A 16,499-nucleotide genomic window follows, 5' to 3' on the forward strand; every position below is an offset into this window, starting at 1 on the left:
GAGGGCCTCTCACGGGGACTGGATCCTCCGCAGCAGCTGGCTCTCACACCTGGGGAAGAGCTACAAGCAGGCCCCCGGTCTGTAACCCACACACTGACCAGGATATTTGGAAAGATGTCAACATTCATGTTTAGTTTAAAATGTCTAGAGACAATGACATCACAGGACATCTCAGTCCATGTGTTTTACAGGTCTATTTTGTAACCACACTACCTTGCAGAAAGAAAAAGAGTTTTCTTTAGTGTTCAGCACTATCCGGTACTGTGGATCCTGAAACCTTGTGCTTGTTTATCTTCCAGACCCAGCTCTGGTGCAGTTGGAGGCAGGGAACCGGGCCCTGAAGGCGGTGTTCGGGGGCAAACTGGCTGCCAAGGGCAAGTCCCTGACTCAGCTGCTGCAGCCGCACAGCGCAGGTACACTCTTTGGTTGGCTTGTTCTTCCATAAAGAAGTCATTTTGTAATCCATGACTAGAATAAGCAAAGCACATCCTGCCCATATGATTATATGTGCTTTCTGTATATAAAAAAAGAAGGCATTGCTCAATACCATTTGTTCCTGTCTGATACACATACTGCAAACTAATTAACTGACAATACGATACAAATCACATTTTCTTTCTCAAAAGCAACAACAAAAAACAAAATAGCTTTTAATAATTCAAGTGTTTGGATGCACTTTGCTTAACCTTGCCATCTGTTTTATCATGCTCAAAAGGCATAGCTTGCCACAAACATGACACTTCTTCTTGCAGCACCAGATGTTTACAGAACCTTTAGCAGCGCTTTTGATCGGTCAGCAACATTTTAGTTTACATTTTAATATTCAGAATAACAAATTAATTTTAAATCCAGGGTAAAAGACTGGATATAATTCACCCTCTTTTACATCAATGACGGTTATCAGATGGGCCTACGTATAGTATCGGATTTGTTTGTAACATTCGATCCATTGATTTGGGATCATCTGATCAAGATATCCCAATTAAAGGTTTAAGGTCAAAATGAGTTATTACTGTCATCGGTTTAACAAGTCCGTTTTGGACTTTAACAATCGTTGAGAATATCAAGATTTGTTCTCTCTAGGTGAGTGTTCCTGGTAGCTGTAGCTGTTAGCTGTAGCTGTAGCTGTAGCTGTTAGCTGTAGCTGTTAGCTGAAGCTGTTAGCTGTAGCTGTTAGCTGTTAGCTGTAGCTGTTAGCTGTAGCTGTAGCTGTTAGCTACCCTTCAGGGCCTTGTCCTTACAGCATAACCTAAAGATCATGTGACCTGAAATAGAAGTTCATGATTTTCAGTCATTCTTGGTCCAAACTGATGATGATTTCAGTGCATTATATCCTCTGCTCTTTATCAGACTGTTGACCCATGTTGCTCCATACTGCTGCCATCATCATGGCATCTGACCACTGTCTGTTGCTTTGCAGATGAATACAGGATTCTTGTGGACATGCGATGGAACAAGCAGTACCTGGACATTTTAGCCAACAAGTGCAACTTTGAGGACGAGGAACGATACACAGAGTTCCTCGAGGCCCTGAACGCAGTCGCCAACAGGTACTGCAACATGCTGCTGCTCATGTGTATACATATATTGGTATTCCTGGGCCACTCCTCCCCGCTGCACTGTATAATAGAATACTACTACTGCTCTTAATACTAACATGGTTTAAATGCAGGAATTACAAGTCACTGTGTGCGGTGCTGCTTACATACGTGTGGCCATTAAAGAGGAATTGATATGAATCATCCATTTCCAAATGTGTAAAATGATTGGAAGACATTGGCTCTCCATGCAAAGTGTATTGTGTATTCAATGCATGAAAGTAAAAGATAAATCAAAAGGATCTTCCAGCTGTTGGTCACGTCAAAGTGTTTTAAAAGCGGTTTGTGTTTGCAGGATTGTTCTGATGACGGACAGAGAGGAGAGGTCGGTCATCTGCACCTGTGCCATCAACCTGTCGGCGCAGAGCTCCGCCCTGAGGATCGCCACAGCCTTCAGTAAAGGTGAGCACCGCCCCCTCTGCATCCTAAGGAACTGATGGAATCATTTCAGATCTACATGGGCTGCAGTGCACGCAGCAGAGGGTGGACTTGAGTTAATGCACCATATGCCCCCCCCTCTTTACAGGCACTGTGGACATCGGTCACCTGCCCCACCCAGTGCTCATGCACCTGCGCACCTTCTTCGACCTATGGGACTCCTTCACCCTGCAGGCGGTGCAGAGCGGACAGCCCTACATCTCAGACCACATCATGTTCGAGGTCAGACCCTTCATCGTGTTAGTCTGTCTCTCAATAAGTAGAGCAGGTGGAGCAGAATGACCTGGAAGGAAACGTACTGCATAGCTCCACCACCTGGTACCATGAAGGTGGGGGAGCTATGGAAGCATGAAGGAAATGCAGATCTCAGGGTCTCCGCTAGGATTTTTTCTTGCCTGTCAAATGTCCAGAAATAATTAATTTTACCGGACAAATTTGAAACTTACCGGTCATGTTTCAATAATAATAATAATAAGAATGGTCTCCGTTAGCAGGTAATCACCGGACTAGGACCGGATATGCTGATGTTTAAAACTCAGTTCATGGGGCTCATTTTTATATTGCTTCAGTTTATAATCGTAACAGATTCATTTTTCAATAAATGATTCCACAAACAACATAATTATTACATTCAAACAAACTACTTGTAGTAGATGAAGTACATTATTCAAAAGTTTACATTAACTTTGAATAATAACACGGGAGAAACGGATGCTCTCTTTTCCTCTCTCCCTCTCCCTCTCCCTCTCTCTCCTGACAGCCCGTCAGTTTCTCATGCAGCTCGCTAAACAGTGGGCGGGGCTTCAGGTGATCATGCAGCAGCTGATCTGATCTCTCTCTCGTCCGGTTACACTTCACTCACGTTTATGTTCATATCGCTCAGATCCAGCTTTCCTGATCGGCCTTTATAGAGAGCACCGATCAAACTATTACGAGTGAATATCGGCCGATAATGACCGGCGGCCGATCGATCGGAGCATCCATAATTATTACCGGACATTTTGACCAGCAGGTTTTTAATTTACCGTTTTTTAATAAATGTTACCAGCTAAAAACCGGTAATTAGCGGCTAACGGAAACCCTGCCTCAGAGGTGAAACCATGGTAAGCTCATGTCTGTCTCCCTGGTTTCAGATCCTGCAGCTGCTGCAGTGGCTGGACCGTTTCTGGGACGCGTGCAGCACGCTGCCGGCCGACTCTCAGGGCATCTCGGTGCTGTCTCTTCACTGGCAGTGGGTGCAGAAACACCTGATCCTCCGCCTGCCCCACCTGCTGCTGGGAGACGCCGACACCCTGTCAGAGTAAGACCTTTCTCTACACTGCATGGTGTAACTCCAAATTAGAGTTTGTTGTTATTTGGTATTTCTTACATTCGGTTTAACCTTGCAGAGATTGTATGCTGGTAATATTGCGTATGACTGGAAGATGCTTGGTTTTCTAATGATATCTTTCTTGTGTTGAAGACAACATCTTACTTAAATAAAAGTACAAAGTATGATCAGAAAAATGTACTACTGTGCAGAAAAATTGCCTTTTAGTGTGTATATGATTATATTTATATATGTGACATTTCGGAGTTGTATGGATGCACCCATATTGTTGAGGGGGGTGGTTGTCTTTATTTGTTTGATGTTTTACAAGCATGTGTGAGGATGAAATGTAATGGCAACCATATTCATTAACATTTTTCATTAACATATTTAGTATGTATGTTCATTATTTGCCATTATCTCTTCGAATACTTTTTTGGAGCAAGTTCATTTTTGGTTGTTGTTGAAATCTTGAATGCAATGTAATTCATCTCCTACTTATCCAGTACATATAAGATTCTGCAGAAACATGTTCCACCCCCTCACATCTGACTGTTGTGTCCTCAGATGTCAGCAGGAGCTCCAGGCCGTGTCAGCAGCCATCCAGACGGTCCTCTCCACCCCGCTGTCTGTGGCCACGGCTCTGAAGGGCGTGCAGAAAACGTTAGGAAAACCTCTGCCATTCAAGGTCTGACACTCCATCAGTTCTACTGTTAGAACTGACTCCTGATCAGCAGCTGTTTTCATGTTTACTGTCATTCCTATCGTCTCTGCTATCGTTGCTATATCCAACTTAAAAGAAGAAAGTGTTTTAAAAGCAGCGGTCTAAAGAAACTAAGTACATTCATTTAAGATACTGTACTCAAGTACAATTTTAAGGGACTTTACTTGAATATTTCCATTTTATGCTACTTTGTACCTCTACTGCACTACAATCCAGTTTTAATTTGTGTACTTTTACTCCACTACATGTATTTAATACCTTCAGTTACTTTACAGATGTGGATGAATGATGTGAAATCTAACCAAGTGTTAAATCAGACTTCAGTTCCACCTGGAGTAAATCCACCAGCTACCCTGCAGTCTACAAAGCCATTCAGACTAGCTGCACCTTCACCAGCTTTGAGAACACTTTCATGATCAATCATTATACAACATATCATATATATTATTCTGAAACGGACCAATCTGCACAACGACTACTTTTACTGTCTTTCACTATATTTTGATGAGAATACTTTTCTACTTTCACTTGAGGAACATTTTGAATGCAGGACTTTTACTGTAACAGAGTCTTTCTACACTTCTACTAAAGTACAAGATCTGAGTACTTCTCCCACTTCTGATTGAAAGCCATTTCAGTAATGTGTTTGTGACTCCTAACCGTGTCCATGTCCTGCTGCAGCTGGAGTCGGTGGCGGAGTGTGCGTCCCGGCTCAGGTTCCTGAGTAAAGCCCTGGATGTGAGCGACCTGAGGCTGGACGACAGCATCGCGCCCTGGAGGCAGGAGCTGGTCCGATTGCACGGCGCCGGGCTGGGGCTGGACCTCAAGGAGAGTCTGCTGGAGGCCTGTGGGCTGGTGCTGCTGGCCAACAACCAGCTGGACCCACAGAAGTCTGGTGAGCCTGGGCTACAAATACCTGTTCTGGACACCTAGACCTGGGATGAACTGATTAGAACTGGTGGACAAAGTTTAAGGTCACTTAGACTTTTAGAAATGACAATTACTAATATGAGCTGATGACATATTAGACATTTTGTGTATGGATGTCAACTGCAAAACTAAACTATACGGAAAGTTGTATTTACTTTTTGTGTGAGTTGGTAAAAACTGACAATGATAAGCCATTATCTAATGGCTATTAAGTTTGCATGCTCCAATCAGGATACATTAATGTTGTCGTATTGAACCACCCTCAGAAAAAAACATAACCTCTCTCTCATAGATGATGCTAACGTTGTTTCTCCTTTCCAGCACGGTTATATTTTGGGGGTGTACTAAACATTGCATTGTGAATGGAAAACGTATGGGGCAGAGGACATGTTGTCTTCTTCTTCTACGTCTAATAGAAACTAGTGTTTGATATTAAAGGGTCAGTACATTAGTGTTAAAGGGTCAGTGTGTGAGTGCTATACTCTGATATTAAAGGGTCAGTGCATTAGTGCTATACTCTGATATTAAAGGGTCAGTACATTAGTGCTATACTCTGATATTAAAGGGTCAGTACATTAGTGCTATACTCTGATATTAAAGGGTCAGTACATTAGTGCTATACTCTGATATTAAAGGGTCAGTACATTAGTGCTATACTCTGATATTAAAGGGTCAGTACATTAGTGCTATACTCTGATATTAAAGGGTCAGTACATTAGTGCTATACTCTGATATTAAAGGGTCAGTACATTAGTGCTATACTCTGATATTAAAGGGTCAGTACATTAGAGCTATACTCTGATATTAAAGGGTCAGTACATTAGTGCTATACTCTGATATTAAAGGGTCAGTACATTAGTGCTATACTCTGATATTAAAGGGTCAGTACATTAGTGCTATACTCTGATATTAAAGGGTCAGTACATTAGTGCTATACTCTGATATTAAAGGGTCAGTACATTAGTGCTATACTCTGATATTAAAGGGTCAGTACATTAGTGCTATACTCTGATATTAAAGGGTCAGTACATTAGTGCTATACTCTGATATTAAAGGGTCAGTGTGTGAGTGCTATACTTTATTTTCTCTTCAGGAGTGTTGGAAAGGTTGGTGTCGAGTGTGGAGCAGCAGCAGCGTCACATGACCTCCAAAGGGCTGCTGGAGGTGTGCTCCCTGCCTGAGGGGGAGGAGCCTGAGGAGGGGGTGCACCTGGCCAGGGAAGAGCTGCAGCAGCTGAGCCGCAGGGCCCAGCTGTGGCCCCTGATGGAGGGGCTGGCGATCCTCAACCAGCTGCGCCTCAGCACCGACCTGCTGCACCTGGCTCTGGCTCCTGGGTAACTGCATTCCTCCTCAAAGCAAACCGTTAAGAGGCTGTGATTTGATTCTTTTGTATTCTTCAACTCTGAGAAAACCGACGTTATTATACAGGACCCCAAACATATTCGGAATGAAATATCAAATTACATAATTGCTGTCGATGGTATCATCTTGGCCTCCAGCTCCACAGTAAAACATATTGGCAAAGATGAACTAGATCAGGAGTCGGAGTCGTGTGTTGTGATATTGGGCTATATAAATGAACTTGGATGTGTGTGCTGACGTGTTCCTGATGCTTGCAGTGACCAGGAGGCGGAGGCCAGCCTACGCAGAGAGCTCTCCAGACACCTGCGCTACTGCCTGCAGTCCACCCCCATGAACGTGAGCCAGCTGCAGCCTCTGTGGTTCCTGCTCAGCAGCGACAGGGTCAGTGCAGTGAGCTTTCACTTTCACCATTCCATTTTCATTTCTAGGGTCACCATTGCATTCAAAATTGATTCTTTTTTCAAAACAATTTCCAATTCAATATTGATTCTGGAGGCTGCTGATTTCAGCATCTACTTCAATGCTAAAAAAGGCAGTGTGGCAAATGATGGCGAAAAAAAGGCAAACCAGAGACAAAAACGTTTCACTAAAGGTATTTTATTATCTCAATTCTCAGTGACTTCAAGAAAAGTGATACAAAACGAAAGTAGGCTTAGGTTAGCAGAAATGCTTGACACAACTCTGACATCGTTTATACATGAGAGTAACAAATGCGTCACTTCCGGTGAAAAGTATTGCTCCGCCCACTTTTGGGGAAAAACAAAGCTGTCATTTGAACCGCGGTCAATACAAATTCTGAAGTTTTTGCCAATCCGATCAGAAATGTAAGAAAACCGTGGATTTTTGGATCTTCAAAAAGCCCGATTCCAAGGGCCAGTCAGGCAAACAATTACATTAAGCCATTGGAAATCGACGATCGGGCTCGATATATGGCAAAGCAGTAGGCTATCGATTTTCATAGATGAAAGTAAAATCTACGTCACTTTATGGCCCCTCCCACTTTTGGGGAAACCAACGCTGTCATTTGAACGGCGATCGAGTCTGAAGCCACAGAGCTCTTCTGTTACTGTCCTTTCTTCTTAGAGGAAGTACAGAAACACGTAACTCTGGATTTGTTTTAATGTTTGAGGTGCAATGAACGACACAGCAGCTTTTTGTCATGTTAAAACTATTATGTTCTGCCTCGCACATGAGAGCAACAGCTGGCGAAATTACAGCCTCGCCTACTGATTTTAATTTAACCATAGATCGAGACTGAATGTCGATTTCAAATGATTGAATGTAATTGTTTGCCTGTCTGGCCATCGTAATCGGGCGCTTTGAAGATCCAAAAATCCACGGTTTAAAAAAAATTCTGATCGGATTGGCAAAAACTTCAGAATTTGTATCGACCGCCAATCAAATGACAGCGTTGTTTTCCCCCAAAAGTGGGCGGGGCCGTCATTTTCGCCCGGAAGTGACGTAGGTGTTACTCTCATCTATAGCATAACTTTCCATCATTACAAAAAAACAATCAGTCATTCATTTTTAATATAAATACAATATTCATTATTATTTTTAAGTTGTGGATCGATTCAGGATGATAATATTCGATACACAAAAAATAAGTTATCCCATCTTCTTGTTGTCAGTTACGAAATGGAAATTGCCCCTCCAAGATGTGTGTTGCTTAATGTTACTTTACTGAAAACATCAGTCACTGAAAATAGTTCCATGTCTTAAAGGATGTCTGGAGGAGATCTTTAAGTATCAGGAGAAACAGGAACCAAATCATCAACAAAGAAAACACATGTAGAATTGTATTAAGTAATGTCCCAAACTCAATTCCAATTGGACTTGATCAATAATTGCCACACTAAAATATACAAACATGATCAAACTTCAGATGAATAACTATTCCGTAGGGTCCTGGAGACCCACCTTGTACTCGCAGCGTCACTGCTGTGGATGCCCCATGCTCCCTCTTGGTTTCCTGTCAGACCTCCCCGATGTACTATTACATTCAATTACAAAATCTATACGGAAACAAGAAAGACTTTCCTTAGGCTCCAAACCCACCGAATGATTCCTCCTTCTTCTCTCCAGCCGGCTGAAGAGCTGCAGTTTGTTTGGTGTGAGCTGCTGTCAGAGGCTCTGGGCGCTCTGTGGACCAGCAGTGTGACCTCTGACCCCGACCTCTGGCTGAAATGGGACCCACTGAGCCCCAAGACCAAGACGGCTCCAAAGCTGCAGCACGGAGCAAAGAACATGGTACTGACCTAACGTTACTGTATATACTATGATTCTCAAAGGGACTTCTTAAAGGGTAACACATGGCCATGTTGTTTTCAGGGACCAGCCTTGCTGAGTAAAGCTGTGTGGTCCTATTGCATGCTGGGAGTTCTCTGCAGCAGTGAGACTGGAGGTGCATGGGAACCGTCAGGAGCAGCCCTGCTCTCCCTGTCCCATGTGACCCTGGGGGAGTGGAAGGAGAGGATCCAGCAGCTGCAGGACGTGTCTGCTGTGCTGTGGGACAACATGGCCATCCCTGCTCTGGCTGAGTTCAGGTAGGTCCAACACGTTTTAATGTATGTTCTCCAATGCTGCTCAAAACAAGTCAAAAATAATGAAATGTGTTTTTATCTCTTGTAATAAGTAAAGAAATCTGTGAAAATTAGCTTGGCAATAAGATGGGATATTTAGATAAAGGAGATCTTATAATTGGTCGGGAAAACTTATTTGTAACTATATTTACATGAATCAGGAAATGTTGTTTCAAAATAAGCCAGAAATGCTCAACAGTGTTCTGTGTTCTGATCTTACACTGGAGTTGGTGGATTTCCAATAAAAATGTGGTTTCTATAATCAAGTAAGATTCATTGATGGAAACAAGATGATCCATCTTTTATAAATACCACAGCAGCTTAAAAACCTGGTATAAAAACTTCACCTGAGATCCAACTCAAAATAAGAGTCTTTAACTGAACAAGATACTTAAAGGAATGGTCCACTCATTAGATAATTCATCAAAACTTCAGTATTTAGTGAAACGTTATGTTTAAACCATACCCTGAAGAAATCAGCGATATTCCCCGGTAAATAATGATTTTATAGCTCTTTTTTATCAAGACCTGTATATTCCGTCTGGCCGCCGCCATTTTCAGTAGTCACGTGATGGTCGTGACGTCATCCATGCGTTCACTTTGTCAACACACGGAAACATGGCGGAGTATTTCAGTTCGGACTCGTCAGCAGAGGAAGAAGTTTTGACCAATGTGAAGAGATTGGATGGGGGAATTCAGCCATACATATCAGTATGACAATACGACACCCTCTGTCCTTAGACCCTCACATCGTACAAGGAAAAACTTCCGAAGAAAACCCCCAGTTTAAAGGGAACATGGGAGAAACCTCAGGGAGAGCCACAGAGGAGGGATCCCTCTCCCAGGACGGACAGACGTGCAATAGATGCCGTGTGTAAATTGAAAAGATAATACATTTGCAACATAGGTAGTCCAGATGTTTGGAAATGCATGTGTGTATAATGGGAAGATGATATAAGATACTATATGTATGCATGTAGTACCACCCTTGCTAGCGATTCCCTCTCTAGTTTAGCATACTCAGCTTCGTTGTCCCTGGCCATAGAATCACGATTTTATGGGGCCGGAAAAACTGGGGGGAAATACACACTAGCCGGTACTACGCTATATGGAAAGGCCACCAAAAACTGTCCTGGCCTGGACGCTAAAGGACGTTAAAACGGGGCTAGCCGCTGCAATGGAAATGCGCTATAACATACCTTATTCTTACTCCGAGCACTACTTCTGCTCCTCCGTCGCTTCACACTTGCAGAGGGCGATTTCTCAACTGGCCGAACTGGTGTCCTGGTCGGTGATGACACCAGAAAGACCGATGGTACTGCATCTCCATTGAGTAATGGTTGTTCTTTAAATCCCATGTTATGTTTGATCATACTCTCAGAGTAGTCGTCCGGAAATGTGAAATGTTCGCTGCATACATGAGCCTGTGAATCTCTCGGTTCGGGCCGGCCACATTTCGCTAGCCACTGCCTCCGAATGTACTTCTTATGCTTACCTTTTGGCAACAGATGGAACCGAGCATTCCGTGGATTGTTCCTATCAGAATTGTGGCAATATTTCGCGATACAGTGAGGCATATTTGAAGAGAGAAACTACAGTAAATAACATGGAGATCAACGTGTCTTCGAAAACCAAACGCATGGTTTACGTCACGTCCGGGAAATGGCGGCGCCCACAGTGTTGATGTTATTTCGGTATATAATCAGTTTAAAATCACTGATAATGTCATCGGATTAAAAAAAAAAAAAGAGAGAGACTGGCAGAGACTGGTCTGTTTTATCGGATGATAATTTTTAAAAAATGAGTGTCATGAGCATACCATTCCTTTAACAAGATACTTAAGAAGCATTGTGTAAAAAGTCCCTCTATCTCACTGCATTGTTACTTCGTACATTATTATGTCTCATATCAAGTGTAAAGACATATTCTGACAATACTTGGATAGATTTCTGGTGTTTAAAGTGTAGCATTTATGGTCTTGGGGCTTACTAACCCTCCGTCCTCTCCAGGGGCACAGACTTCCGTCTCCAGGGGGCTGTGCTGCGCCGCCAGCTGCAGAGCATGGCGGACCTGCTGCCCCCCAGCCTGCAGGAGGGCTTCATGGAGAGCTGCGAGAGCCTGGTGGAGGACTTGGACCCTCTGATAGCAGCCCAGGAGATCCAGACCGTCTTCAGGGACTTCCTGCCCCCCAACGTGCTCCCTGACGGCCTGCTGGAGGCCTGCAGCGCCTGCCTTCAGCAGTACGTCCAGAGCAAGGTCCAAGGCTCCAACCAGCCCGCCCAGTCCGGAGTGTTCTGGGTCAACATGGGCCTGCTGCAGATCAAAGCCTGGACCCCACAGACCATCTTTGACCCGGCTGTGAAGAGGGCCTACAAACTCAACTACGCCCAGCAGGAGGTGAGCAACTGATGGTTCTTATCAAATGTTATTTAATGAAAACTATTTTTTACATTTTTAAAATATTGAAAAAACAACCTTTGTCCTGGTTTGAGTGTCTATACAACAGATAGTCTTATAAGGTGTAACCAAGATTGAGCTAAAACTGCTAATTCCAATTCATTACTTATCTTTTTTTTATTATGTATTGTCAAAATTGTCAGTCAAAAAAAAGAATAATTATTTCCACCATGTTTAAGATCAGAGGAATAACATTTGATGGATTATCACATACTGGTATATGTCAAATTGTAGTCAGGGTTCTATATCTTGAAAACCATTCCAATGTGTTGGCAGCACGTAATTACACCAGATGCTACTAATTGATATAAAACGCATAATTCAGTGAAAGTTGTCATCATGTTGTTGTTTTTGCAGCTGGCTGTGCTGCAGGAGGAGTGGAGGGGCCGCAGCCTGTCCTCTCAGCTGATGACCGGAGCGGAGCTGGAGGAGAGCAGCACTACTGACGGCTTCCAGCACCCTCGCATCAGGTCAGAGCCAGCCACTAGTTCTCCCGTGTAAAAGGACAAGTCAACCAAGTCAACCAGAGGCTGAGGTCGGGCCTGGTTGCTGATATTAGACCTCTGGATAGTCCTTCATCCCCTTGTGTTGCTCGTTGTTGCAGGTACCTGTGGATCCGAATGCAGCAGGTGAAGGAGCAGATCGCGGAGCTCTCCAGGAAGCAGGCCTGCCGCCCTCACGACCCGCAGTACGGCCGCCTCTTCCAGGAGCTGCAGCACTACCTGTGCAGCATCGGCCAGACGTCAGCCGTGAAGGAGCTGCTGTCCCGTCTGCTGAAGGCTCTGCAGGGCCCCCCCTCCTCCTCCAAGTCCAGGTCAGCCATCCAGGGCCTGCTGAAGGAGGAGGCTGTGTGGCAGAACTCCCAGCAGCGCTTCTGCCAGAGGCTGCAGGAGGATTACCCCCTGTACCCCGACGTGGTGGGGCCGCTGCGGACCGGCATCCTACAGCTCCGTCACGGGATGAGGCTGGTGGCCTCCCAGGTGGCCACCTCGCTCACGCCTGTTCCCGGTCTGCCTAAGCTGGTGTCCTGCCTGCTGGCCTTCCCCTCCCTGTCCCCCAGCCTGCCCTCCTACCTGGCCCGGGCCGACTTCCTCTGCTCCAGATCCTGCATGGACATCCTGCGCTGCGTGGGGAAGCTCCTCCCGCAGCAGGACTCTGAGCAGGTGGTGCCCCGGTCCTCCACGCTGCTTCTGAATGCTCTGCTGTACGTGCAGTGCCACACCCTGTCCACCGGGGAGTTCAGCTCCGAGTCCCGCCGCCTCTTCAGACACATCTGTCAGGTCAGAGCTCAGTTTACACACAGATCCAGAAATGGTTCAAGTTTGAATCTATCCAACAAGAATTGCAATATTTCTCAAATGTTCTAAATGAATGCATGGTTGACTGTAACAAGATGCTCCGCAGGCTCTGGTGAACGAGTGGGACGAACAGGAGAGACTGAAGAGGGAGAAGGAGCAGATGGAGGCCAGTCTGTATCGTAACCGCAGCCGACTGCACGGATCAGGGCTGACTGAGGACGAGCAGGAGGAGAGAGACTTCAAGCAGCAGTTCCCTCAGTTCAACAAGGTATTCACTCACTGATCTTAGAGAGGCCCCAACAGGCTGCTCCCGTTTCCCTAGCAACATGAATCCTAATAGATAACTGCAATGTGACATCTCAGTCATAGGAGAATACATACAATTCCAAAATGCTCATTTCAACTCACAAAGATGATGATCTGAAAAAACATGCTGATGATTTTGACTCATGCTTAGAATGTACTGCAGGAAGAAAGTGTCAGACGGTTCAACACGTTTCACATTAAACATTTGTATAAGATGTACGTTTCTACAGGTCGTAACGTCACCTGGTAATAAGGTGGATACGGTTATCAATATCATAAAGAAATGTCACCACCCTGTGTGTGTTCGTGCAGCAGAGAAATGAGATGACACCAAAGAGAGACATTATAACTCGAAAAAACAATGTTCAAATACGTAAAGGTCTCATTCCACACTTCCTCAGGACTTTGCAGACATCATGGCCCTGCCGAGTCTGGAGGGTCCATCAGACTCGGAGCGTCAGGAGGAGGAGCAGGGAGGCCAGGAGGAGTCCAGTGAGGGCAGCTTCCTGTCTGTGGCGGCCATGAACACCGTGCTGAAGATCCATCAGCGCCTCTCTCTGGGACACGCCCGGTCTCTGTGGTACAAGGGCACGACACCAGCCAATCACAGCAGAGAACACATCATAGCCCTGGTCTCCTCCTACCAGATTGCTTCCCCTCTGATGTCCCGCTTCTATCATCTGATTGGTCAGTGTTTACTGTCACTCAAACAGCAACAACGTAGACTCTTGAGTGTTGTTGCTAAATGTGCTCCTGGTGTCCTCTGCAGATGCTGAGATGGACCAGCAGCTCACAGGCAGTGAGCTGCTGCTGTCGGCCCTCCTGCAGAACACAGTGCAGGGCTCCGGGGGCCCCGACGGCCTGTCAGTCACCTCAGAGGGAGCCTACGACTTCTACCAGCAGCCCAACATGAGCGAGGCCCGCCTGTGTCTCCCTGTCCTGCTGCAGCTGGGTGTGGCGGTGAAGCAGAGGCTGGAGGACTGGCCCGAGCACCCCGCTCTCGTACAGGTCAGCTCCCTTTCAGTCAGCTAGCAGGGAAAGATATATATAGCAACTTTCCACACAAGTGCTTTACAGAAAGGAAAGACATTAAGAAATGTGCAGTGGAAACGCACATGGTATTTATAACACTCATTAAAAAGCAAAGAGAGTACAATATACGTAAAACAAGATGATATATAAAATACATGAATACAATTCACAGAGCAGTGTGAGATATGAAGAGTTTAAAAGCAGCGGCAAAAAGAAAAGTCTTCAGCCTGGATTTAAAGTAGTCAGAGTATCTGTGTCTACACCATCGATTTCTCACAAACTGACCATGAACACTTTGGTTCTTGATTGGATGAAACTCTAGTATCTTGCTTTAAAGGCCAAATTGATTTATTGTGTTGTTAGTGATGAGTTGTTTTATGCTCAAATAAAAACTCTGTAACCATAACAACCCACAATGTCCACCTAGGAGTTCTACATGTGATTGTTTGTAGGCAGACTATAAGAGAACAGCCCCATGTCAGTGAACAGTCCTGGAGCCTGGAATGTGTTGCTCTCAGGTCACATGACGTGTATCCTGTGTGTGGCCCTCAGCTGTCGGTGGTGATAGAGAGGATCCAGACCTTCACGCTGGCCAGCCCGTTGGCCAAGTTCCTCAACGGTCTGGAGATCCTGCTCACCAAAGCTCAGGTGCGCTCGTGTGCCATGCATGATTCCATCGGGAGGTCAACCTGGTGTTGACACAGCTAACCAACTAACAAATACATCTGTGACCTTCTTAATAGATGCCATCGATAGCAGGTCCAAATGTGATGTACTTTCTGAAATGCTAATGTGTTGCACTGAAGTGAGCTCCGTGTTGTGTGCTCTCCTCAGGACTGGGAGAATAACGCCAGCCGCTCGGTGTCTCTGCGCAAGGAGCTGGAAGCAGTCACCCAGCTCATCATCCAGTGGCGCAAACTGGAGCTCAGGTGAGACAGAGGCTTTCAATAAGCCTGCATCTGATTGGGGTGCGAGATACAAAAGGGACAATATTGAAACTGTAAGAAATATTCAGATGAAACACGGTTTTACGGACCTAAAACATGCTCCAACATGTGATTCAATGTTGCACAAAATTCACCCATGGAGAAAATGTATGTAACATCTGGGTATTACGCATGGGCGATGTCACATGGCTCCACGGCACCGCCTTGAAGGCCGGCCCTGCTGCGGCTTTGTGCTTGATGTATGAATGGTGGTAGGCACATTAGCTTAGCATTTGGTCAGCACCTTCTTAAAATCTTGAGGATCAAAAGTGATTAAAATATTTCCAATGAGTTGAAGTCATAGCTACACCTACTTGTTACTTACATATTCATGCTTAGTGTGAGAGCACGCAGCATCCCATGTTCAGCGAATCAAGACATACGGTCAACTGGTTTAAGGTGCTTGTAGGTACTGCATTAGGAAGACTCAAACTGGACTGGGATCCTCAGCGAGCGGTGTGTTCCTCTACAGAGTATAGCATCAGAACAAGCGGTTTCCTGGTCCTGTGTGTAGACTGTGAACGTGTCCTCTCCTGTGCCACGTGTAGTTTCTGGTCGAGCAGTCTGGACAACGCTTTGAAGCGGCACACTGAGAGATCCACCAAACACTGGTTCTCCATCTACCAGCTGGTGGAGAGGTACCTGGAGGAGCAGAAGCAGGATGCTGCGGAGGAAGGTAACGCGTCGTGGCTCCCATGACACAAACATTCAGATGACATTTATTTTTAAACCATCAACACATTTTGTAATCGGCCGAGTTAAAATGTCCTTTCTAATGTGCTCTCGTGGGGGGGGCTTTAGGAACTATATCAAACCAAAACTATGCTTTTTATGAGAGAAGTAGCGAAGTACTTCAATCTCAATCTCAATCTTTATTTATTTATATAGCACATTTAAAACAACCTTCGGCTGACCAAAGTGCTGTACAGGGCAGGCAGTAACTACAATAGTGAATAGCCCAATGGGAGTACGATAATAAAACAATAATTAAAAACATAATAAAAAGCACAATAAATAGAAACATATAAAAAATAAATAAAAAAACACATACAAATATAAAGATGTAATGCTCAACTAGTATTAAAAGCCAGTGCAAAGAGGTGAGTTTTTAGCTGGGATTTAAAAAGTTCAATAGACTCAGCAGTCCGGACATGTGCTGGGAGGCTGCTCCACAGTCTGGGAGCTGCAGCACTGAAGGCCCTGTCACCTCTGCTCCGAGGAACCACCAACATATTCTGCTGAGCTGAGCGCAGTGCTCGAGCAGGAGCATGGCGGTGCAACAACTCAGACAGGTAATGTGGTGCCAGTCCATGCAATGATTTAAAAACAACAAGTAAGTACTTGAACTGGATCCTGTGACTGACAGGAAGCCAATGAAGGTCTGCCAGAACGGGTGTGATGTGGTCATAACGTCTCTTCCCAGTAAGAAGGCGTGCAGCCGCATTTTGGACCAGCTGCAGGCGACGGATCAAGCACT

General features: G+C 45.1%; 1 protein-coding gene across 1 annotated transcript in view; it reads left to right on the plus strand.

The window, feature by feature from the left end:
* Positions 1-16,499, plus strand: part of LOC117440243 (midasin-like) — a 67,618-nt gene that overhangs the window by 20,631 nt on the left and 30,488 nt on the right. The window contains 21 exon segments of the mRNA XM_034076535.2: positions 1-77; positions 300-413; positions 1,421-1,550; positions 1,894-2,000; positions 2,125-2,258; positions 3,170-3,336; positions 3,913-4,033; positions 4,751-4,964; positions 6,093-6,333; positions 6,619-6,742; positions 8,447-8,611; positions 8,693-8,907; positions 10,953-11,340; positions 11,758-11,870; positions 12,005-12,680; positions 12,805-12,966; positions 13,406-13,691; positions 13,774-14,012; positions 14,589-14,684; positions 14,871-14,965; positions 15,571-15,698. The exon segment at positions 1-77 is cut by the window's left edge and continues 147 nt beyond it. Coding sequence (XP_033932426.1) covers positions 1-77; positions 300-413; positions 1,421-1,550; positions 1,894-2,000; positions 2,125-2,258; positions 3,170-3,336; positions 3,913-4,033; positions 4,751-4,964; positions 6,093-6,333; positions 6,619-6,742; positions 8,447-8,611; positions 8,693-8,907; positions 10,953-11,340; positions 11,758-11,870; positions 12,005-12,680; positions 12,805-12,966; positions 13,406-13,691; positions 13,774-14,012; positions 14,589-14,684; positions 14,871-14,965; positions 15,571-15,698 — 3,992 coding nt within the window.

This window comes from Pseudochaenichthys georgianus, chromosome 24 (genome assembly GCF_902827115.2).
Source record: "Pseudochaenichthys georgianus chromosome 24, fPseGeo1.2, whole genome shotgun sequence".
Classification (NCBI taxonomy): Eukaryota; Metazoa; Chordata; class Actinopteri; order Perciformes; family Channichthyidae; genus Pseudochaenichthys; species Pseudochaenichthys georgianus.